The sequence below is a fragment of the Cyprinus carpio genome, chromosome A21 (assembly GCF_018340385.1).
Source record: "Cyprinus carpio isolate SPL01 chromosome A21, ASM1834038v1, whole genome shotgun sequence".
Taxonomy (NCBI): domain Eukaryota; kingdom Metazoa; phylum Chordata; class Actinopteri; order Cypriniformes; family Cyprinidae; genus Cyprinus; species Cyprinus carpio.
The window spans coordinates 9583098-9607419 of record NC_056592.1 but is presented as its reverse complement, the minus strand read 5'-3'; the positions used below and the strand labels follow the sequence as shown (position 1 = coordinate 9607419).

At 36.8% G+C, this 24322-nt stretch overlaps 1 protein-coding gene across 2 annotated transcripts in view; it reads left to right on the top strand.

Annotated features, from left to right (window-relative positions):
* LOC122134328 (transmembrane protein 132C-like) overlaps positions 1–24322 on the top strand; it is a 112076-nt gene that overhangs the window by 73877 nt on the left and 13877 nt on the right. For both annotated transcript variants that reach the window (XM_042778895.1, XM_042778897.1), the window contains exon 4: positions 12999–13185. In XM_042778895.1, the coding sequence (XP_042634829.1) occupies positions 12999–13185 (187 nt within the window). The remainder of the gene's footprint in view (positions 1–12998; positions 13186–24322) is intronic.

Genomic DNA, 24322 nt, shown 5'->3' with positions numbered 1-24322 from the left:
TTTATGAAATGTTTCTCTCTTATTCTCACCAAAGCTACATTAAATTTGATAAACTGTACAAACAGCAATATTTGTAATTATTACAATTTACAACTTCTCTAGTTGAATATATTTGTAAAAAATTATTTATTTCTGTGATGGCAAAGCTTTCTTAATATTAAAAGCTCAGAAGAATAGCAGTTATTTGAAATATAAATATTTTTCAACATTACAAATACCTTTACTGTCACTTTTGATCAACTTAAGACATCCTTGATGAATAAAAGTGTTAATTTATCTAAAAAAATACTTTTGAAAGGTTGTGTATGTGATCAATATATTAACCATATATCCATATATTTAAGTCATGCATCTTTCCGTGACAACACACTAAAACACAGACAGTAAACACTTTAAGCATTAAGAATTTCATATTGTTTATGTTAAATGATTATACTTAATAATATATAAAACCAAATATATTTGATTTAATTTTGCACTTTCTCATAAGTTTTCTTTATCTAAAATTACATTCCATCTTTGAGTAAAATTGACTAAGATGAATGAATATGACATGATTTAACATTGACTAATTTGTCAAATAACAAAAACTATGACTAAAACATCTAGAATTATTAGGGCCCGTGCACCGCAGTGCGAGGACCCTATTGGAATTGCTGAGCTTCTTATGAATGATTGATATTATTATTTGATTTATTGCATCATAATACACTGCTAATTGTTAATGGCCATCAGTGGATAATGATGCTTTATTGCAGCCAGCAAAAGTTATAGTTAAACCATCCTAATCACCCAAAACCTTGACACCTTGAGTAAAGTTACTGTCCCCTTCTTCTTCTTCTTCTTCTTCTTCTTCTTCTTCTTCTTCTTCTTCTTCTTCTTCGTCTTCGTCTTCGTCTTCTTCTTCTCTTTATACATCTTGCTTTCCCTCCCTGCTGCAGCCAAATGCAATTAATTGCCAGTGCACTTCACTCTCAGAGAAGATGTTCAACACCTTAAAGACATCAGACATAGTTTGGCTTGAATGCAAACTACACCCTTTCCCTCGAGGTGTTGGATTTAAATTCGAAACATGCTTGTCAGCATCCATCTGTCAGATGCCTGCCTCTGTTTAGATAAGAAATCTCGAACCCGCTGAATTCATGATGAGGGACAGTGAAAGAAAAACGTATGCAGGAACAAACATGCACCCATCAGCCATTCACAAGGCAAGGGTATTTTAATGAAAGAATCAGGCTTCTTCATATAAAGCCAATCACACTAAACAGTTTCTGAATAAATATAAGGCTGTGCAGTGATTTCGAAAGGAGCTCCTCTGCTTGCCGCTGGCCTCTTCTCTGGTTGATTTCATTACAGAGCTGTCTCTGGACCACTTAATCGGGCCGCTGATCCAGAGTTGACCCTGATGTGACCTCGCCTCTCACCCTCTGTCTTTCTACCTCATTAATGTGCCAAGGACAATAGTGAAGTTCCTCTCTCCTCATGCGTGCACACACACTCTCTCTTGTTGCTGGCTCTTTGTAAGAAACATCACCCTACAGGTCAGTGCACTATTGAGCTCTGTTAGTATCTGCTTGTAACAAACTCTCTCATAGCACTGTCAGAAACCCCAGGCACATAAAAGGGCAACAAAGACAAGTATAAATTGTTTCTGATATAGCTGCATTTTGGGCGGAAACTAAACTGAATCATTTAGGTCAGCAAATAATTCTTGTGCAAATGCTTTTGAAGTGAAGTAGGTTTATAATAACTGCAGAAAGCTATTTGAGCAAAACTGTTTAAATGATTTTACGTAACCTACCGAAATGTTACTGAGTGAAACGGTGAACAGAATCAAATGATTTAAGACACTGGAATGAATCAAAATCCCCATACAATGTCATGTTTGTCTGTGATACAGGATAAAAAATGTTTAGAGAATTTTTTTTTATTAGTTTACAGCATGTCTCTGTTGTGCAGTTTAACATCCCTGGTGACACAGACATGTGTTTTCTGGATTCTTGACAGTGAAACTTCTAGCTCTTAAAGACAGCTCTGAACATTTCTCAGTACAGTTTGCAGCTGTGTTACCCAATATGTGAGGCGTTTTATTTTTAGTTTTAGTTTTATTGATCTTTTAAGTTAAATAGGTTATGGAGCCCCTATGAAAACACTGTACTTTTCAGAACATTATATTTTATATTATATTATATTATATTATATTATATTATATTATATTAAAAACCTGTTTTGTATTTATTATACACTACCATTCGAAAGTTGCTTTATTACTTAAACTATGCTAACCAACCAAACCTTTACCTTTTTTTGATTGATTGATTGATTGATTAATTGATTGATTGATTGAATTGTTGACATTGAATTCCTGCAGCCCCAAGTCCTCCGAGCACGTCTGAAGTTGAATGCCCTTTGAGAACAGACGGGTCTTATTTCTCTCTCCCAGTGGGACCTCTGTGTGTATCTGTGTTTATGGTAGAAAACAGAAACCGCGGCACTTCTACAGTAGTTGGTGTTAGTGATATGAAGTGCTGCAGGATGGTTCGGATTAAATTGCCATCCTGGATTTGTACACTACGTCTTATCACATGAGGCCAGCCCGGCCTCACTGACAACCCTCTTTACTGTCTTCAGGCTTTTGGCTGGCAGAGCAGCAACCAACCCTGGTGTTTCTCTGCCCGATAAAGCTAGAGAGGGGCAGATGCTCTGGAGTGAGAGAGCTGGTTTAGAAACAAAGAGATTTCAGATGCAGCCAGATGGAGAGGATGCCGGAGAAATCATCGTTATCCCCCATATCGATTGAGGTTTGTGGAGGTTGGGTAGAGGAGCCAATATAAATCATAGTAAGCGATTTAGACCGCTCCATTATGTTAAGGGGTGGGAGGGACATTTTCTGTTTTTTTTTTTCATTAATGATGACAGAGCCTGTAAATATGTTTTCCCCCGTTTTTAATTTATTTCAAAGCCATGTGCCAGGCAACCGTTTCGGCTCGTTTATGATTACATAACTGCTCAAGGCCACGCAAGGCATTTAAGATTCATACACCACTCACACAAATTAAATAACACATGAGCGATGCTTTAAATCCATCCAATGATTGTGTGCATGTTGCCATGCTTTACAAATACCCCTTTTTAGTGAGGATGAGTGCTTGTCATCTCAGCATTAGTGTGTGTAGGTATGGGTATCAATAACACAAAGACGGTTACAGAAGGCAAGGGCAGAAGCCAGATTACAGAGAATTAATATGCAAATACATATTGGTAATTTTTTTTTTTTTTTGTGCATGTGTTGAACTTCTGAAATGTCTAGTCAGTGCTCCCTCTCTGGGTTTAGTTTTTTTCCCCCCAATTTGGTGTTTACATACTTTCACAGAGTTTCACAGAGTTAAAGGCATATTAAATGGAATTTACCTCACACATGAGACTATGAAAAAGCAGCAAATACTACAATATTTATATTAGAAGTTATATTAACATTCTATTTATTAAACCCTGGTTCCATCAATCAATCAATCTATCTATCTATCTATCTATCTATCTATCTATCTATCTATCTATCTATCTATCTATCTATCTATCTATCTATCTATCTATCTATCTATCTATCTATCTATCTATCTATATAACCTTAAGTTTATAAAATGTTTCACAAAACTTTCACACATATTTCTTTGAATTTCTTATTATTTTAATTGTACTGTCTTAACTTTTTTTCTTAGTTTAAATTTTGGAATTGGATTTGAATTGAAAAGTTTGAATTGAATCTCAATTTAGCTCTGAATGATGCATGACCTTAATTATTTATATGTTTTAATCATAAATAATACTGATAATTTTAAGTGATTTGAAGTTAATTTAGATTTGGATATTGAGTTGTTAATTCTGTAATTATTCTGAATTAGTTAGCTATTCATTCCATATTATAGACCTCCTTGTTTAATGCAGATTGATAGATTGATTGGAGGAACATGGATGTATTGCCTCCTCTTGTGACTTTTCGGCTGTATCTTGTTGCTATCCTCCTCGCACCATGCTTTGGAGATTGTGGAGTATTTTTCTTTTTTGCTCAGATTATGGCTGCGTTCCAATCAAACATGTCTTCTCAGGATATTGCTCTGACAGTTAAATTTTTTACTCTCATTTCCTCCAACTGGTCATTAAAATTCCTTCATCTGCAGGATGAATAAGTTGTGACTTGGCCTGAATTGCACTTTGGGCTGTTTGATTGAAGCCTAATTTACTGTCCTGTGGCCTTGCACCATAAACCTTGTCACTGATTGAATGTCAGTGCTGGTGGATTTGTGCAAATGAGAGCGGGGCTCTTCCCTTAAAATGGGGAGTACATGATGCCTGCAAATATCTCCACGCATGCAATATTCTGATTTAAGCGTGGCTTGAAAAAGATGTTCTATGCTATTAAAGTAATAATGTTTGCACTGAAATATGGGAAAGTTTTTTGATGTTCTGTTCTGCGCAGCTCTTAAAATAAACATGGCCTTGTGTGCTCCTCATCGCCAGCCTGAGCTAATTTCCTGTAATAAAACATGCACACTGTAATATATTAAAATGTCTTTCTCTCTATGCTGGGGGTGCTGTTGCTCATCTTGGATCCTCTATTGACTCTCTGTTTCCTCTCAGGGGAGGAAAAAGGAACACACCCTCCAGCCCCGTAAGCACGGGTGTTGTGTTCCATAATAATGCCTCTGGCCACTATTAGCATACCCAGAGAACAATCCATCAATTTGGGTTAAATTGTACAAACTGTGCTGCTTCTACGTACACATTTCTAATGAGCTTATGAATAAGGTGTTGCAGTGTGGCTGTGCTGCAGAAATCTGCATATGTAAAAAGACACATCCTCAAATTACATTTGACTTTGCATGAGCACATTAATCAGGGAATAGAGAACAGTCCCACTTTGAATGTGAGAGGGTGTGTGTGTGTGTGTCTGCTCAGTGCAGAGGGTCAGAATGCTCCATTTTCTTCCCCAACAGCTGATGATTCCAAGGTCACACCTCACGAGACAAAGTGATGTTGGAAGTGTAAGTAGGGGGGAAAAATAAATAAAATTAATTATATAAATAATAATAAATAAATAAAATAATAATAAATTAATAATACAATTCTAAATAATAAAAATGAATACATTTACTTAAATGTAAAAAATGTAAAAGAAAATTTTGCAATTTATTTAGCAAATTCTATGTAACATAACAATCATAGCCAGTCAGCAGATAAGGTTGGGCTTACATTTTAACTCATTAGCATAGTGCATTTTTTTTTTTTTTGGTAATTAATGCAATTAGACATGTGTCTTGACCTGTACGTAAATTCTATAATGAGATATTTTCCATTTGAGTAATTCAAGCATGAAGTACCACATTCTGACAGGCAACATGCCAAGCCACATTTACAGAGAGCAGGCAGTGTAGAATGGCTAAGAAAGGTATTCACACAGGACACGTTCTTGCATTCAAAAACAGCTGGACGTAGTGCAATTGAATGCAACAGAATGCAAGATCCCCGTGTTTAATAAGTTTTAACTTGACACAGCCTCTTCAAAATTTGGCGCTCATGCCGTGCAATGCAACTGCAACACAGCAAGACGTGACAGAACAGCCAAAGACATTTTTGTGATCCATAGACATTTCATTGAAATAACACAAACAGAATGTGAGAACGTGTCCTGTGTAAGCAACTATATAGTCAATGTATTGAATAAACAGTATATTAAATCAATTTTTTTCTCTGATCATTTTTGTACATGCAATTGTACATTACCATTAACAAGTTTGGGGTCAATATGATTTTTAGAAATGTTTTTTTTTTTTAAAAGAAGTTACTTTTGCTCAACAAGGCTGCATTTATTTGATCAAAAATACTGTAAAAATGTAATATTATGAAATATTGTTTCAATATAAAATAACTGTTTTTTTATTTGACAATATTTTAAAATGTATCATTTATTTATTTATTTTCTTGTGACTGCAAACAGTGACCAGACCAGAGTTTCATAAACACCCAGCATAAGTAATAAAACTTGTCTCCATATGGAGTAAAGTATCCTTGGAGTCTGGGTTTCTGTATGTGTGTGTAGCCCTTGTAATTACTTGTATCAGGGACAACCTGTTTTGGGAGAGCACAGTATGGCGTGTTTTGCCATTAGCTCTGGATCTTTTAATTAGTCTGAGTATGTTACGCTTGAGAGTTTCCAATTACGGATTGACGTCTTGTTCTCACAGCATATGAGGGATGGGAAATTCATCAGTCAGAAAGAAGAACTTAAATCATTAGGATTCATCCCACATTCTGAAAGAAGCAAATGATATCATGTTTCGTGACTGGAAGGAGAGCGATGGAGCTTAATGGCGAAAAAATAATAGGAAACATATGGCAAGGAAGTTAATCAAGTTAAATCAAACAAAGTGCTGCGGAGGAACAAAAGTGTTAGTGTGTGACTCTCGCGAGCATGCCGACATTAGTGCATGTGTGCTTAGACTTACGTGGATCCCATGTGATCGCATATTTGCATACTTAATTATATTGGTTTATGCAGAACATGAATTAGTGGCAATAATGACTGTTCTGATCCATTACTGTAGCATAATGAAAATGATTCCTCATATGGCCGTGTTTCGGTTATTGTGTTTTCCGCTGTCGTATAGGCTACTATGCCCATGAGGCAGCAGGTGTGTGCTGAATGGCTTCAGGTTTTGTATTCATCAATAAGGCTTTCGAGAAAGAAATGTACCCGCACGTAAACACTAGCAGACATTGTTCTCCAGAATTTTTTTGTTGTTGTTGTTAGTTCAGCCACCATTCATTAATCTTGGTTATATTCAACAGTGTTCCTTTGTGTGTCTCACCACTTGCTTGCCTTTTTACTGAGTTTTTTTTTTTTTTTTTTTAAGGAGAACTCTCTGAAACCCAGCTGTATCTATCACATATACAATTATTTGTGTCTTATATGTTGTGTATTTGTGATTCATGTCGTTGTGCTTGGTGATGATGTTTTGTTAGTTGGTGATGTGGCTTTGTTTGGTTCAGGTATTTCAGGTTTGGTTCAGGTAATTCAGTGTGAAGAACCGGAATCTTGGGCATCCATTTCACTCTGCACTTCCCATTCCATATCACGTCTGCAGCAGTGATAACATCTACTAAGCTACTAAGTGAGTGGGAAAGTCTGATGATATCTGGCTAATGGATTTAAATTATGTTCCCAGCTGGATGTCTCACCCAACGGTAGCCATTTTCCCTCAGCTTCCATCCGGTCCAACCGCTTCACATTCTTTTACACCTCTTGCATTCCTGCCGATGCAACAGCAAACAAATCAACTTGCTGAGTGTGATGAATATTACATCTCTGCCTCAAGGTTCAGGAGATCGCAGGTCGCAGACAGTCAAGGTGGGCTGTTTTTTTCTGCCGCTTGTCAGTAGTATTTTGCAATAGATGCTGGTCATCCATAATTTCAAGTATCTTACACATGAAAAGTTATTGGTGGTTTATGCAGGTGGATAATTGAGAATTCATTGGATGATATATTTTTAATTGTGCATGCTTATTTACATGATTTTTATGTTTAGATTGCCTTTATTTATGCACTTGGCAGAACTTTCTGTTGCTCTGATGTTTGTTGAGAATTGCGCTTATGGATTAAAGCAGAAGTATATAAGTAGGATCGCATCTTAAGGTCCTTAAGACAATGCTGTGGTACTTGTCATCTATTTACAAACCCATGTGCACACATCAATACATCTATACAAAACCATAACACTGAGCTATGGTTTATTTTTTTTATTTGAATAGTATATTCTTATGCTGATTATTTTGATCTGTATAATATATGTAATGTGCGATAGCTGGATGGTAGTCAACCGTATGCAATACCGGCTATTTCTGGGGTGAAATATGAATTTGCAACCTAAATAAATTACAGGTTTCAAGAAAGTGCTGAAATACTGTTTCCTTATGGTATAATTAGTCTTTAAATTCAGGAAAAAGCAATCAAAGCAATATTATTCACAAGAGACAAAAAAAAAGTTCACTTTAAACATTCTTTCACTTCAAAGATCTGGACTGCATTTCCGGATAGCACCGCAAGCCTAAGTTGATCTTACAGATCATTGGTTTGAATCGTTTCTGATCTACTTAGGTTCATGATCTTTTGCGAAACCCAGCTTTATTGTTTACTTAAAACGTTTATCCACTTAAAAGATGTGTGCACTTAAAAGATCTGTTCATTTAAAAGATTTGTTCATATGAAAGGTCTGTTCAGTTTAAAACATTTGTTCACTAAAAAGAAAAAAAAAAACTGGGATGCACTTCCCAGAAGCATCACAACCCTAAGTTGATCGTAGAGGAAGCCATTGGTGTTTTTGGGGTGCCTAATAAATCAGTGTTCATCAAAAGCTATAATCCTGTCTGACATTTTGGGATATCTCAGTTGCTTCATTTCTCTTTAAATATCTGAGCTGTGTTTCCCAGATGCTCCCCGATCCTTAGTTGACCATTGGTGCCAATAGTTCCTTGAATTACTTGCAATTATATACAAAACTCTATAATATCTTTAAGACTTGATACCACAAAACTTGTAATCCTTGGCAACTGGGTTCTTTATCACAATCATTTATTATAGCAGCGTGATACTTTATAAAAGCACCACTGTTTCCCTCTGCATGCAAATACTGACTCCATATGAATATTTATCTGTAGTCATTGCTGATCCTCTCTTTTCTCTCTCATCCTCCTCTTCTTTGTTCTGACCATCTGAACTCCGTCTTTAGACCGTAAACTTCTTTAGTGAGCATGATGCAGGTCAAGGCCCCCATGCCAGCACTGTGATTGAGTTTCATGCTTAGCTGTTGGGGGTCCTGAGTGTCCAGTGTTGCCTTTGAGAGGGAAACGAGTGGAAGAGGCGGCTGGCAAATCCTCCAGCAGGAGGGCTAGGGCTCGCCTTCAGCGGCTCTTTCACTCAGGGTCTTCCGCAACCTGTGAAATGAAATTCCACCACAGCTTTACTCAAAGCTGACGCGCCAACTGCCATTACTTCCCTGGCTTTGACTTTTATTTCCCCGAGCCGTGAGTTGCCAACCACAGCGGCTTTGTAGTCAAATTGATTCCATTCGTTTGATGTATCATTGTTGTCAGTGCTAAGCAGATCACCACTGTGCATGAATATATCCACCCAAGAGTCTCCACAATGAAAGCCATTTCCATTTTCAACCCTTTTTCTTTTTCTCTCACGCCATTTTTACATGGTTGTGTAAAATGAGGGAGGCACGCCGTCTCTTTGAACAGCCTCTGTTTCGGGAAATTCAGTCGAAGAACCTTTTTGAAAGATTTAAATTTCTCCTACTCCACTTTAAATATTAATTCTCCACCTAATGTAGTCGAACCCTTTGTCATCAGACCTATACATTTTGGAAGAATTTCACTCCCTTCGACAGTAATGTGCGAGTCTGTGTCAACGAAGAGCAACTCTCTGGCTTTCTCTGCATTTTTATACGTTTTGACATAATAATCCATTCATCCTAGCGATGAGCACTTGAGCACCTGTCGAGACTCATAAAGACTTCACAGAGAAACTCTCATAGACACGTTCCACTTTACATTCCTGTTTTCACAAAAAACTCTTTTTGTGGTTTGAAATTGTGTATGCAAGCTTCACTTTTTCGCTCTCTGTGTCTGAGAAGATTTTCATATTTGCTGCCCTTATAACCTCTGCTGCATAGCATAAGATTTGCTAAGTGGGCTGTGGAGAGCAAAAAACTCAGTCAATATAGGATATAAACAGGTAGAATGCACACTAAACTAAGTCATACACAGAATTCAACTGAAAGTTCCGTAGTTTCCACTGGAATGCCTGTCATTCATTAAATCCCCTTTATGTTAGTTTCTTGAACATATTTGCTACATCTGCTCCCAGTATGCTTGGTTTAACACGTTTAACCATTTTTAAATCCATTCTGCAGATAATCACACAAAATCAGCAGCAGAAATTCAGAGATTCCCAAATTCCATCTGCAAGCAAATGGATTTTCCTCAATCAGCATTAGCTTTTGATCTTGTGTCAGAAATGTTCCATCTTGGTGAAGAGGTACTGCACTTCGCCCTCTGCTGGACACATCTTAACCCTACATTTGAACCATAATGGCAGTGTTAATCCTATACTGGTTTGGTTTTCTTAGCAGTGAATGAGAAAACTGACAATGACCCATTAAAGTGTTTGAGCTAACAGGGCTCTTCAGAGCATTCAGTGAGGTCGTAGAAAGCCAGTGTTTACAAGGCGGATGCATTTATTTTTAAGTGCAACAAAGCTGTCAGCTGTGTTTCTCCCAGAATACCTCTCTAATACCATAGCCTTTTAGCTGCCCATCTCCATTCACCAGCACCACATTGGCACAACAAAATGGCACTTACTTTAAATAGGCTTTTTTGGCCCTTTTTGTCTGATCAGGAAAAGTGCTTAATGAAATATCTGTTGGAAAGAGTTATTCATGGCATTACAAGACCTTTTGTTTTTGCTGTAGTTGCTGAAATTGCATTTCCTAGAGTAAGTCATACTTATAGATACATACATCTGTGTAGTTGTTAAAAGAATAGTTCACCCAAAAATGAAAATGTGTATCATTTATTCTTCCTCATGTTGCTCCAAACCCATGTGATTTTCTTTCTTCTGTGGAACACGAAAGCAGAAGTTTAGCAGGATGTTCACACTGCTCTTTTTCATATAATGTAAGTGAATGGTGACCAACTTTTTAATGCTCCAAAAATGACTAAATACACTTCATATGACTTCATATGACTTGTGCAATTCACTTCAATTACATTGTGTGAGAAAATATGAACAGGAGCATATACAAATGAGTTTAGCGATCTACAGCAGTGTTTTTTCTGTGAATATGGACTTTTGATCTTTATGGAATTTTGATCTATTCCTCATACAAAGTTAATGCCTGACTTTAGACAACTTTGAATATAGTGGACAATTAGAGAGGACCACTATTAAAGTACTTTTGTGATGCATTTTTGTCATTGTATGCAAAAGAACATAAACATCCTGCTTAACAGCTCCTTTTGTGGTCTACGGAAGGAAGAAAGTCATATAGGTTTGGAGCAAATTTTTAACAAGCTTTTCTGTGTCTTGAGTTTACTTTTCTGCTCCTTACAGATATGGTCTCTTTAAAGTATCTACAAATCAAGTTAATTTACGGTATGTGCAATCAGTGTGTGGTCGCTTTTATTATGTAAATGCACAGATTAGAACGTGTAAAAACTGATATGATCTTCCCAGATTTGCTTATTAAAGATATCCTGCCGTCTCTGTTTCCATGACATTGAAATCAGAGAATCCAGGGCTTTTTGGAATGAAAGTTATTAGAGGATGCATACAGGTTGAAGATGTTTTTTTCTTGAAGATTCATTTGAGGGAGACTTTATTTCTGGAATTATTTTGTTGACCGAAAAAGGATGACACATCTCTCTGTTCCTAAAAGAGATATTCTCAAATTTTGCACCTAGAGTTGTAAAGGCTCATCCAAACTAGCCCAAAACCAGCCCAGCGAGCAATAAAACCAGCCCAATATCAAAACCCCAATTTTTTTTTTTTTTTTTTTGCATTTTCAGGAGATTGTAGAAATTTTAAGGTTATTTCAGTTCATTTCTATGCCCGTTTGTCATTTAAACAGCATTTAACCATTCCAAAGGAAAAAGGAAAAAAAGTGCATTTTATCATTGAATACAAAGTAATAAAATGCAATAGATTTCAACTAACGTTTAAGAAAAGCATTTTTCCTTTTATTTAATTTTTTATAGAAAAGATGTTTCTTATGCTTCCCAAGGCTGTGTTTGTTTGATCATAATACAATAAAACAGTAATATTGTAAACTGTTATAATAATGTATAAAAGTCTTAAAGACACCAAAAATTTTGAACAGTAGGCCTATTATACACAGTTACCTGACGCACAGTAAATTTACTAAATTATAATCATAACAACAGTTAGCCTGTCAAACATAAAACGTAGTATCCATCTTACCTATTAATTTTGATTTACATAGGATTGGCTGTTTGTTTGGTCAGAAATCCTTGCATTTAAAACTAATTTGTGTGATATTTCAAACCTTTAAACTGCAGGACAAAAAAAAAAAGACTCTCATGGAAACAGGTTAAAAGTAGCCCAGTACCACATGGGGAAACTACAGCCTTGTTAACCCTGACTGAAGTGTTTGTTAGAGAAAAAAAAAAAAAAAAAAGAACATCTTTCTGTAATTTGTGTGTGATGTCAACCAAAGAGCAAATTCTAATTATATTTTTTTTTCCCCAAAATGATGAAATGACAGCATTGAGAATAATGTGGTGACCTTTTCATGGATGTGTGAGTTATTTTAAGAGGGATCTTGTACCATACTGTTCTGATTCTATGAAAGGAAAAAAAACATTCTGAGGAAAAGAATATAGTTTTGTTTTTGTGTTCAGGTGCAAATTCAATTGCAGTTCCATATTCCACATTTGTATTTTGATATTGGGAATTTTAGATATGCTGTTTTGTTTTAACTAAGTACTGTGATCCCGGAGCAGCCAGGCTGATCAAACCCAGTCCTGGGCAAATCAAATGGCTCAGGCAGCTTTGCTCTGCTTTGCTCTGCTTTGGAAATCTTTTCTGAAAATGCTGTGGCGCTGGACCAAAAGTAAATTGCTTTTTTTCCGGTTGCTGCTGGCATGTGTTTTTGTTGAACTGAAATAATGAGAGTAAACCGCCACACACTCACACCCTCATATGTCGCAGCCTACATCCTACACACACCAGGTGTACAAAAACAAAAGGGTCGATAAATGGCCGCTTGACTGCCCCTTCATCTGTTGGCAGCATGCACTGGCCAGTAGCCACATAACAACTAATAAACACAAGACACCCATGAGTTTAACATGCATATGCTTTTAATTTGCATTCAAACATTTTGATATTACTCTTTACTGTTCCTTGTTCCTATATTAGGGTGGAGGCCGGTTTCCAGAAAGTCCTGCAGGTGGATCTGGAGGTCAACGGGTTGTTGGATCCTCTGGGAAGTCGTTCAGTGACATGGCAGATCGAGTACCCCATCTCCCGAACCCTTTCAGATGAGATCCAGACACTCATCCGTCTGGCACCACATGACCTCGGTGGAATCGTGCCATTGGCTATGGTGAGTTTAGTCTTCGACAACTCATGTCTTTCATTCTTAACAAGTCCAAATACTGTATGCGATGCATTTCTTAAGTCTTCCTTTTATTGTTACTGTTTGCATATTATATAAATTATTGCTGCTTTCAGGCATAAAGATTTATCACACAGGAAATGTTGACGTGTCTTCTGAAGCAACAGTATGACTAGCACTTTAATTAGATGTAATTTGGTTAATTGAGCGTGCAGTTTGATTTTAAACCGGCAATTGGGTCAGGACCAAAATTAATTAATTAAAAATAAGATGAAACTGTGAGTGGCCTCAAACAAATAAGGTTAAACATAAGATAATAAAGGTTATTTCAAGCTACATGGAGACTGGGCAATATAGTGGCTAGGCAGTCACAGTTTCTCTGGCGCTGAGAGAATAACAAAAAAAGTTTTTTCAGAGTTTCATCTTTTAAATAAAGTGAGAGGCTGAGGCAAGTAGAAAAATGGTGTTTGATTAGAGGTGGGCAACATGTCTGCTCTTCATTGGCTTCTTTTCAGCAGGGCGGTAGGATGAAGATGATTTCATTTTAATGTGAAAAGGTATTTTCTGTAACCACACAAACCACTGAAATCTGGATGCTCCCTCTCATTAGCTAAAGCTTTTCACCTTCCTCTCTCACGACCTTCACATGCAAACACTCACACACACATACACACAAAGTAGGTTTACATTTTTTTTTTTTTTGCGTTTTACAGTGCAGCAGTCTCTAAAACACCCTATAGTGGCTTTTGTCCATAACGATGACAGTGCCATCATCACACCTTGTTAAACTTAATTAAGACTATGTTAAGCCAGCAGAAGAGTCAGTGGGCAGCTTTAATCACCCCCCCAACCTTTCTCTCTACCTGTCTAATGTAGAGGAACTACGCAGATTGGTGTGACAGGAACAATGGCATACGATAACAAAGGCAAGAGACTCCAATCTGTCCCATCGGAGGCTTCTGCTCCTTTAGAGTTCGCTTTTCCCCTCTCACAGACACCGGCTAATTCCAGTCTGCCAACTGTCTCTTCAGCCTCATTAAAGAGGACAGCCTCCGCAGCCCCGTTCCCTTACTCAGTGGTCAGACAAGCGCCATCAGCCTTCGTGTTTGAGAGCAGTGCTGTCTCAGCCCATTACGGTAAACACAGCCAGTTGTACAGTAGCGATGAGGGCGGAGGATGATGTAATAACATTGCGAAAATGAGCCCGGATGCCCTTACAGCCTGAGTTCGACACCCCCAGCTCAAGCCCGTTCGGCCCACCGGTGCATTTCACACAACAATCACGGCCACAGACAACAAGACAGCAGCCACCAATCACTTGTGTTGTCTGGGCCTCTGACGGAGCACATTTGTCTTGAGCTCTCGAATGCTGGGAGAGCAGATTGTTGTGTTACACAGCAGGAGGGGATCAATGTAATCACATCACTTTCAACTTTTTGAATGAGGAGATGCCCTAATAGGATTTGGCAGTGCATGATACGCTCAAAATGTAGGAAATCTGTTCTGGCTCATTAGGATGCATCAGTGTGCGTGTTCTCTCTCTCTCTCTCTCTCTCTCTCTCTCTCTCTCTCTTTATAATGTGTGTGTTTGTCTTTCTTCCTCGCTTTCTGATTCTATACCTCACGACTTTTGAATCAAGTTTACTTAAGCTCTTTGTAATTGGCTGTTCAGCCCTCTCGAAGGCAAATTTCGATGCCTGCTGAGCTTGTTTTCTGTTGACTATTAAAAGCACTCTCATTCTGGTTTGCCACCCTGTCTTCTCGTACACTGAGATTTTGTTCAGAGAAAAGGAAAATCAAACAAATTGCCAAGTCAGAGGCATCTCCCTTCAAACCCCTCTTCTGATTTTTTTTCTTCAAGGATTTGTTTTGTTTAGTTTTCTGTAGCCTCTTGGCCTTAGTCTTGAGTTTCGGTGTGTGTCGGGCTTTTCTTCAGAGTTCATGGGTTTCTCTGTTCTCTGAGCGACGCTGGCCTGCTGTTTATCTTCCTTCAAGTCTGTTTGAACAGTGTCCTCTGTGTTCCCTTTGTGTTCTCCACAGGCCGTAGGCCATAAATCAGGCAACATTTTTGAACTACTCATCAAATTTACATGGAGAACTGTGCTTTCTAATAATTAGAATGCACAATATACAGTATCAGTACCATATTGGACATTTAATTGTACATGCTCATTTTTGTTTACAGTATTTTTACATTACATTTGCTCTCATCTAATGCATACTTTCAAGTTTTCAAGTTTTTAAAAATGCCAAAAATTTAACTCTTGTACTGTGCTGAAAATCCTTTACCTAATTTGGTGTTCCCTGTCAAAAAGAACCAACCTGAAAAAAGCTTTTTTTATTTACTTAATTTAGAAAATTTTTCACCCAAAAACTGATGTGCACAAGCTCAGAATAATGAGGCCTACAATTAATCAATTCTAAAAGAAATAATAAAAAAAAACTATGATAATTAATTATGATAATTATATATGAGCAAAGTCAGTAGGTTTTAGTCTAATGCAATAACAGTAACTGGCATTTTTGGGAAAAAGAAAATCCCCTCTTAGTCAAAATGACTGGAACACTGAGGCTTAATAACACTGTTCGGGGTAATCTTTAGCAAATCTCAAAATGAATTTTATTTTTCTTACTGTACATAATGTTGTAATGCCTACATTCACTTTCAGCATTTAAAATTATTGATGTCAGTTTTTAGTTTTTTTATTTATTTTAATTTATTTTTATAAATATTTTTACATTTTTAAATCACAAAATGAAGTTTTTTTTTTTTTTTTTTTTCAGTTATCGGCCATAGCTTATTTATCCCTACTGAAAAGACTGAAAAATGTTGTAGCGTCCTGCAACAAAAATAGCAGCTTTTCTTATTATGTATGCTAGATTTAAGGTCATCTGTATGCTATTGTACTTCTAAACACTGACAAAAATTTATTTTTAGCAGACATTTAAATTGTACAGTTTTTCTATTTCAGAAAAACTGACAAGATATATAGATTTCTCACCTTGGAGCAACAGCAAGTAGCAAATCATGGTACATCGATGTGTCTTCACATCATTGGTTGCACATTTGCTTGTATTTTATTTACTTTCTATCAGTTAGTTTAAAGCAATCAACTGGAATTTATTTTTGTCCATAGTACAAACTGTAAAGTTCCACACTATGTAAACTAAAGACTTTTGGATATCTACAAATTAGATATTGTATCAACCTGTCTATCGAGGCTGGTCTTTTAACTAAACCTCCATTAACCAGCATTAACTAGCTCAGCTGTTCTTTTCAGCTTGGTTGTCTGATCTTTAGAATGCATTCTAATGCATTTTGATATTCCTGATCTATGTCTGAGACCAACAACCTTTTATCTGAGTAATAAAAAAATATATATTTTTTTTATCCTTTTACACTGTGATCTAGACAGTTGAGATATAAGAATAAGAGACATAAGAATGTCTTTGAGAGAAGTCAATTTGACAGAGTGCTCACCATACACCAGTTTTTGAGCTTTTTACTGCTTAGTTTACAATTGATGCATATGTTTCTCTAGAACCCCCTTCAGCACAGGACCGTGTGGCACACATGCAGAAACAGAAAAAGAAACAGAAAAAGAAAAAGGGAGAGAGCATGAGAGAAAATGAGTGCAGTTTTCTGAAAGAAATGCAAGTTGATTTGTGACTGCTGAGAGATTAAGATGCAGACAGAAGCGTGTTATTGTGTGCGGCGGCTGGCCTCGGTAAACCTGCGCCCTGCCACAGAGCTGTGGGGATCGATGGTCCTCACTGCACGCTCCCTTCATTACTACCAGCATCTCACTCTTTCACTCCCCCTCTCTCCACCATGGCTGTGCGCACAACCGCTGCCGCCTTATCACAATCATCTGAAACAGCATATGTATTCATTATCCCTCACCTGGAGGCCTGCACACTACACAGGGCATATGGAATCTGTACTTCCATATTTCACTGCCCCAGAAATGGAGGAAATGAGGGAGGCAATGTTAGATGGCTATTGCATCTAAGCCATGAGTTTTTTTTTTTTTTTTTTTTTTTTCAGTTATTAAAAGGTGGTGGAGTTTTCTGGCAGGTGTTAATTTGAAAGAGTGGTGGAAGAGTTCATCTAATTCCTATGGCTGTGCTGTTTGAACATTAACCCCAAAACCCTTGAGAGCTGCAGGCTGCAATAGACAGACAATTGGTTTAAAAGAATTGTTTATTGGTTCTTTAGAATCAAGTCTGGTGATATTGAATGGTCTCCCTTCAATGGTAAGGTCACTAACTTATTTTGTATTATTTGCCCAAATCACTAAACCTTTACATACTGTAGCATTCATTCATTCTGAGAAATGCATAGAATTACCAACTAGACATGACTAGATTGCAAAATATATTATATTATTATTAAATTATTAAAAATTATTACATTTTAATAAAAAGAATAATTAAAATTCTTTAAAAATGAAAGAATTAAGAATCCGTTCTGTTATGCTTAAAGGTAAACAAAAATAATTGACAATTGGTAAATTATTATGATATTAATAATAAGAAATAATATAAAAATGGTAGTAGTAGTAATAGTAGTATGAATTATAAAAATATTCATATTATTATTGTGAAAATTAATATTACAAAATTATATTATTATTATTGACTTTTATTATGTCAAAGTAAAAATTAAAGATTTAAGAATCAGTTCTGTTTATACTTAAAGGTAAACAAAAGTCATTTTAAATTGGTCAATTATTATAATATTAATAATAGTAAAAAATATTAATAATAATAAATAAGAATAAAAAAGTAGTAGTAGTATGAACTATTAAACAAAATAAAAATTCTTCTTAATATATTATAAATATTAATTATATTATTATTAATATTATTATTATTTTAACCTTCCAGGTTATTGGTGTAGACCAATTTTTATTGTACTGTATTATGTAATTAAAAAACTAAAATTAAATAATAATTAAGAATCAGTTCTTCGAGCATTTAAACATACACATAAAAATAATAGTTACTGGTCATAAAAACAGCATCTGTTGGTCTCTAGTTACCGAGCAGTAGAGATTGTCTTGTTGGTGCAGTGGAAATGTAGTGTAATTGAGTTGCAGTACGTTCACAATTGCTCCCATTTGTGCTTGCCTTGATTCAAGGAGGACATGTTCCTGAAACAACCTTCCTGTCATTCTGTCATCGGAACTTGATCTTAGGTCTGGGGTTAGGATTTGAACAACATTCCTATGAATCATTTCTACTAGGTTTCGGTGGTATCTAAGCTTTAGAGAATGTGTTTGGCCTGTGATGGTTTGATAAGAATGTTGTTCCAGGACTAACAAAGGAACAGTTTCTACTTGGCTAAATAACACTGTCTATATGAACATATTTACGCAATGTCATGAATAATGCAGTGAAGTTTCATTCTTAAAGAATGGTAGTGGAGAAATCCAGGTTTATGCTCATGTCTGGTTCATCCACTGATCATAACAGGGCTCATAATTCCTGGAAAGAGTGCTCATCAAACCAAGCAGTGAGATGGAGAGGCATTGGATTATAGGATGATGCAGAAACAGTAACACAAAACTGTGATTATCCCCATTCTATCGGCCACTGAGAGGCGCTTGGCTGACTCAGTGGCTGTAATGTGTTCAACAACAGCTAAGCGTTCGCTTCATCTCTCTGCGCTATTACTGAAATCAATAGCCATCTTCCTCTTTGCACCCTGTTTGTCTGCACTGTTGTGCCATTTTATCAGAGGCTCTGTCAGAAAGACTCTGAGAGGCAAAAAGGCTTCAGCCATTGCTGCTGAAGAGCAGGGAGGACCCAAGGTCTTGAAACAAAATCCTGCCACCGATCGATGGCTTTGTAATAGTATGGCTGCAGCATCAGCCGGGAGGATCCACACGGGGTGCCGATTCATTCAGCGCTACCTGTCCTTGAGCGTCAGACCCTGTGTGAGTCGGCGTAGGTTCACCACAGACTAAACCAATCACCTGTGCTGATATTAACTCTACATTCCCCAGCCTCCGATACCTCTTTAGTCCCCACTAGCACCATCACAAGTGTAATGGCCTTTTATCGATTTACCTCCTTTTTTCTCTCACTCTTTCTCAAGATAGTGTGGAACCATTTAAAGTTAAGTGCATGTTGTAGAAGCACTGCCCTACCGCAGAGGTGGTCTCTGAGAGGGTGTATAGCCTGTTCTTCAAACACAGCATTCACGCATAGCTAACACTAATCAGTCAACAGTCCAGGGAACAATGTTTACTGACCACAGGGCAGCAGCGGATGACAAGGCAGCATGAATAATACATTGCGCTTGGATTCAAAACCCTCCCTCTGGAACCGCGTCTCATAGGAACTCAAGAGATAGGATTGGGGAAGGAGAAGAATGGTGTTTTTCAACAATGGTGATTGGGGGAAAGGACCGGGAGTGTAGGTGGACATAAACTTGTGGCATATAAGTTCTGCTAGTTCTCATACACACCCACATCAGTCCTGCTGTCAGAGTAAACCTTCCTTAATTTTCAAGCCTGATGAGTGAAAAGATTGCACTCTGCATTGTACTGCATGTTGATGTAGTCTTGTAATCCCAAAACTGACTAATGCACAGAAGCACCATAGAAAGCACAACACCAATTTGATTTTATGTATATTGCAATCAATTCTTTAACTATAATTTTATTGTTTTTACTATGATTATTTATATATATATATATATATATATATATATATATCTTTGCGGTGCTGCAGCCAAAAATGTTTTAAAGAAGATTCTTATGCTCACCAAGGCTGCAATTATTTGATCAAAATACAGTAAGAACAGTAATATTGTAAAATATTAATATATATATATATATTATATATGCTATATATATATATATATATATATATATATATACTTAATTTTTACAATAGGCTGTTCTTACTGTATTTTAAACTATTTTAAAACTAATTAAAATCACAATAATTTGAAAAATATATATATATATATATATATATATATATATATATATATATATATATATATATATATATATATATAATTTCAAAAATTATTGTGATTATATTTAGTTTTAACACAACATTCTCTCCCCAAGCCTGAGAAAATGTGGCACAGATTGATGTGACTTTTATGTGACTGAATTGGATTAAGATTGGTTTATTATTGTATGTGTATTTCTGAATTTGGAGAGTCTAGTCTACAAGGTATATTACTTTGAAATCCTTCAATAACTGTGCAAACATTCACATACCCTCATTTCACATAAATCATTTTTTAAGGTGAATAAGTAGTTATTTTTCCCTTTATTTAGCAAAGAATTAGAATCTTCAGATATAATTTTCAAATATGAAACAATTTTGTTGATATATCCTAGCCAGAAAAGTCCCACTGCTTTTTTTTGTGCTTTTGTCATGTGAGTCAAAGGGTGAAGGCACATATGCATTTCTCAAGGATCAATGGATTTGACCTGTGTGGTTTAAAACTATCCTCCCTCGCTGAACTGAACTCACCTCAGCTTTGTTTTAGTTTTTTTTACAGTGAAGTAAAGCCACCCATTGGAGTTTGTGGCATCACAATAAGAGGCTTTCCACCACTTTGCCTGTTTTATTCTGGGATTCTGTTTTTAATTCACTGCGTAATCTTCAGGCTTGACTGAAAATTACATTGTTCGGTTTTAATAGCTGTTGAATGGACACATTGAAAGGCATTTGAAAGCACCTTGTCTGCCGAACAGTGTCGCCGAGTTCTTTGAATTCATCTGAGTGGGAAGTGAGTGAAAGGGGGAGAGCGAATTGTAAACACTTCACACATCCCATCCTGTGGAATATTTATCAGAGTCATTTTCCTGGTCTTGATAAATTAATGTTTTGACAGCAAATCAAACACAGGCGATAACTCCCTGTCAAAATGTCTGAGCGTAAGGTTTGAATACCAAGCTCTCTCTGCTCACACTACGTTCCTATTGCACATTTACATAATTTTGAAATCAAAGGAAATGGCGTATTCAAATTCTACCTCAGAAGTAGACAGCCCAGTCTGTGTTAGAAAATAATGATCGGCTTAAAGGTATAAAGGGAAAGAAAGGAAGAGGCTCGTTTATCCTCACGATTGTGGTGCATTAAAGTGAAAATGATTGAAATAAGAATCAGCTGCCAAGTGAAGCCTGAAGTGGGATCAGCCTGGAGAAAAAAAAAAGGAACAGAAGACCTCAGTCTTATTAACAAGCTTGAAATTTCATTATCCACAGTTCAAGATTAAATAATGTTATCTGTTTTCTCTAAAGGAGAATGGCGAGAGCTGTGACATAAAGAGAAGAAAACACCCTATGATGAAGAACAAAATCTTCGCAGGGGGCTTCTTTATTTAGGTTTATCCATCTCAAAGTGCTGCATGGTTTATGATAAGGGCAGTTTTTGTGCCGGCTCCTCACCCATAGTCCCAGCCAGCAGGAAATACACAAGTCAGACTTAAATGATTATTATATGAAACTAATTATCCAGACTTTAGTTTGTCTGAACTGTAAATTGAACACACAAACATGTTTTAGATAAGATTATACATAAAAAGAGAATGAATTCGCGAAAACAGTTACCATAGCTGTCATTTCTCCATAATTACAGGATATTTCTGTGAAAATAAGATGTGCCCACAGTGTTTTCCCCTAACATTGTTCTCTATGTAAAGCAAATTTCAGGACCTTCCCACAGTGGTATTGATGTTTGCCATAAGCATCATTTTTATTTTATTACTGGGGCTTCGTCAGTCAAGCATCACTAATCACTATTTGCCCATACTTAGAGTTAGGGATCTGGATTAGTATTATTATGTTTGTGTGTGTGTGTGTGTGTGTGTGTGTGTGTGTGTGTGTGTGTGTGTATATATCCTATCCTGTGTGTGTATGTGTGTGTGTGTGTGTGTGTGTGTGTGTGTGTGTGTGTGTGTGTGTGTGTGTGTGTATGTATATATATATATATATATATATATATATATATATATATATATATATATATACAGTGGGTACGGAAAGTATTCAGGCCCCCTTAAATTTTTCACTCTTTGTTATATTGCAGCCATTTGCTGAAATCATTTAAGTTCATTTTTTTTCCTAATTAATGTACAGCCAGCACCCCATATTGACAGAAAAACACAGAATTGTTGACATTTTTGCAGATTTATTAAAAAAGGAAAACTGAAATATCACATGGTCCTAAGTATTCAGACCCTTTGCTGTGACACATATATTTAACTCAGGTGCTGTCCATTTCTTCTGATCATCCTTGAGATGGTTCTACACTTTAATTTGAGTCCAGCTGTGTTTGATTATACTGATTGGACTTGATTGGGAAAGCCACACACCTGTCTATATAAGACCTTACAGCTCACAGTGCATGTCAGAGCAAATGAGAATCATGAGGTCAAAGGAACTGCCTGAAGAGCTCAGAGACAGAATTGTGGCAAGGCACAGATCTAGCCAAGGTTACAAAAAATATCTGCTGTACTTAAGGTTCCTAAGAGCACAGTGGCCTCCATAATCCTTAAATGGAAGACGTTTGGGACGACCAGAACCCTTCCTAGAGCTGGCCGTCCGGCCAAACTGAGCTATCGGGGGAGAAGAGCCTTGGTGAGAGAGGTAAAAAAGAACCCAAAGATCACTGTGGCTGAGCTCCAGAGATGCAGTCGGGAGATGGGAGAAAGTTGTAGAAAGTCAACCATCACTGCAGCCCTCTACCAGTCGGGGCTTTATGGCAGAGTGGCCCGACGGAAGCCTCTCCTCAGTGCAAGACACATGAAAGCCCGCATGGAGTTTGCTAAAAAACAGAGAAATAAGATTCTCTGGTCTGATGAGACCAAGATAGAACTTTTTGGCCTTAATTCTAAGTGGTATGTGTGGAGAAAACCAGGCACCGCTCATCACCTGTCCAATACAATCCCAACAGTGAAGCATGGTGGTGGCAGCATCATGCTGTGGGGGTGTTTTTCAGCTGCAGGGACAGGACGCAATTGAGGGAAAGATGAATGCGGCCAAGTACAGGGATATCCTGGACAAAAACCTTCTGCAGAGTGTTCAGGACCTCAGACTGAGCCGAAGGTTCACCTTCCAACAAGACAATGACCCTAAGCACACAGCTAAAATAACGAAGGAGTGGCTTCACAACAACTCCGTGACTGTTCTTGAATGGCCCAGCCAGAGCCCTGACTTAAACCCAATTGAGCATCTCTGGAGAGACCTGAAAATAGCTGTCCACCAACGTTTACCATCCAATCTGACAGAACTGGAGAGGATCTGCAAGGAGGAATGGCAGAGGATCCCCAAATCCAGGTGTGAAAAAACTTGTTGCATCTTTCCCAAAAAAGACTCATGGCTGTATTAGATCAAAAGGGTGCTTCTACTAAATACTGAGCAAAGGGTCTGAATACTTAGGACCATGTGATATTTCAGTTTCTCTTTTTTAATAAATGTGCAAAAATGTCAACAATTCTGTGTTTTTCTGTCAATATGGGGTGCTGTGTGTACATTAATGAGGAAAAAAAATGAACTTAAATGATTTTAGCAAATGGCTGCAATATAACAAAGAGTGAAAAATTTAAGGGGGTCTGAATACCTTCCGTACCCACTGTATATATATATAAATATATATTTATATATTTATATTTATAGGGTTTTTAAATGTTTTTATCTGTTAAATATAATATGTAATTTTAAATAAAATACATTTAAAAATTATTTATTTATTTATTTAAAAAAAAAAAATAATCAGAAGTGCTATTTTTGCCCTTTTGATGATAAAATCCTGAAGACTCCATATCTGATAACTCGTCTTGGAGCTCTTTTGATTTTGGGGCAGTAAGCAACTACTCGAAACACCTTAGCAACTACCCTGAACATCCTAGCAACCACATCACATCAGCTTGGCAAATTACCCACAATACCCTAGAGCCATGCTGAAGAGATTTGCATGGGCAAGCTTTCATATTTTCTTCTGAATATATGTGAAATCTTTATTTTATTTTTTTACTTTTTGTAGCGAATTGATAGTCAACCATATTCCTGTGTGTGTTTTTCATGTTAATATATATTATCTGAGAGTGGATCTATTTCATAAAAACAGGATGTGTTGTTTGGCTCTAAAC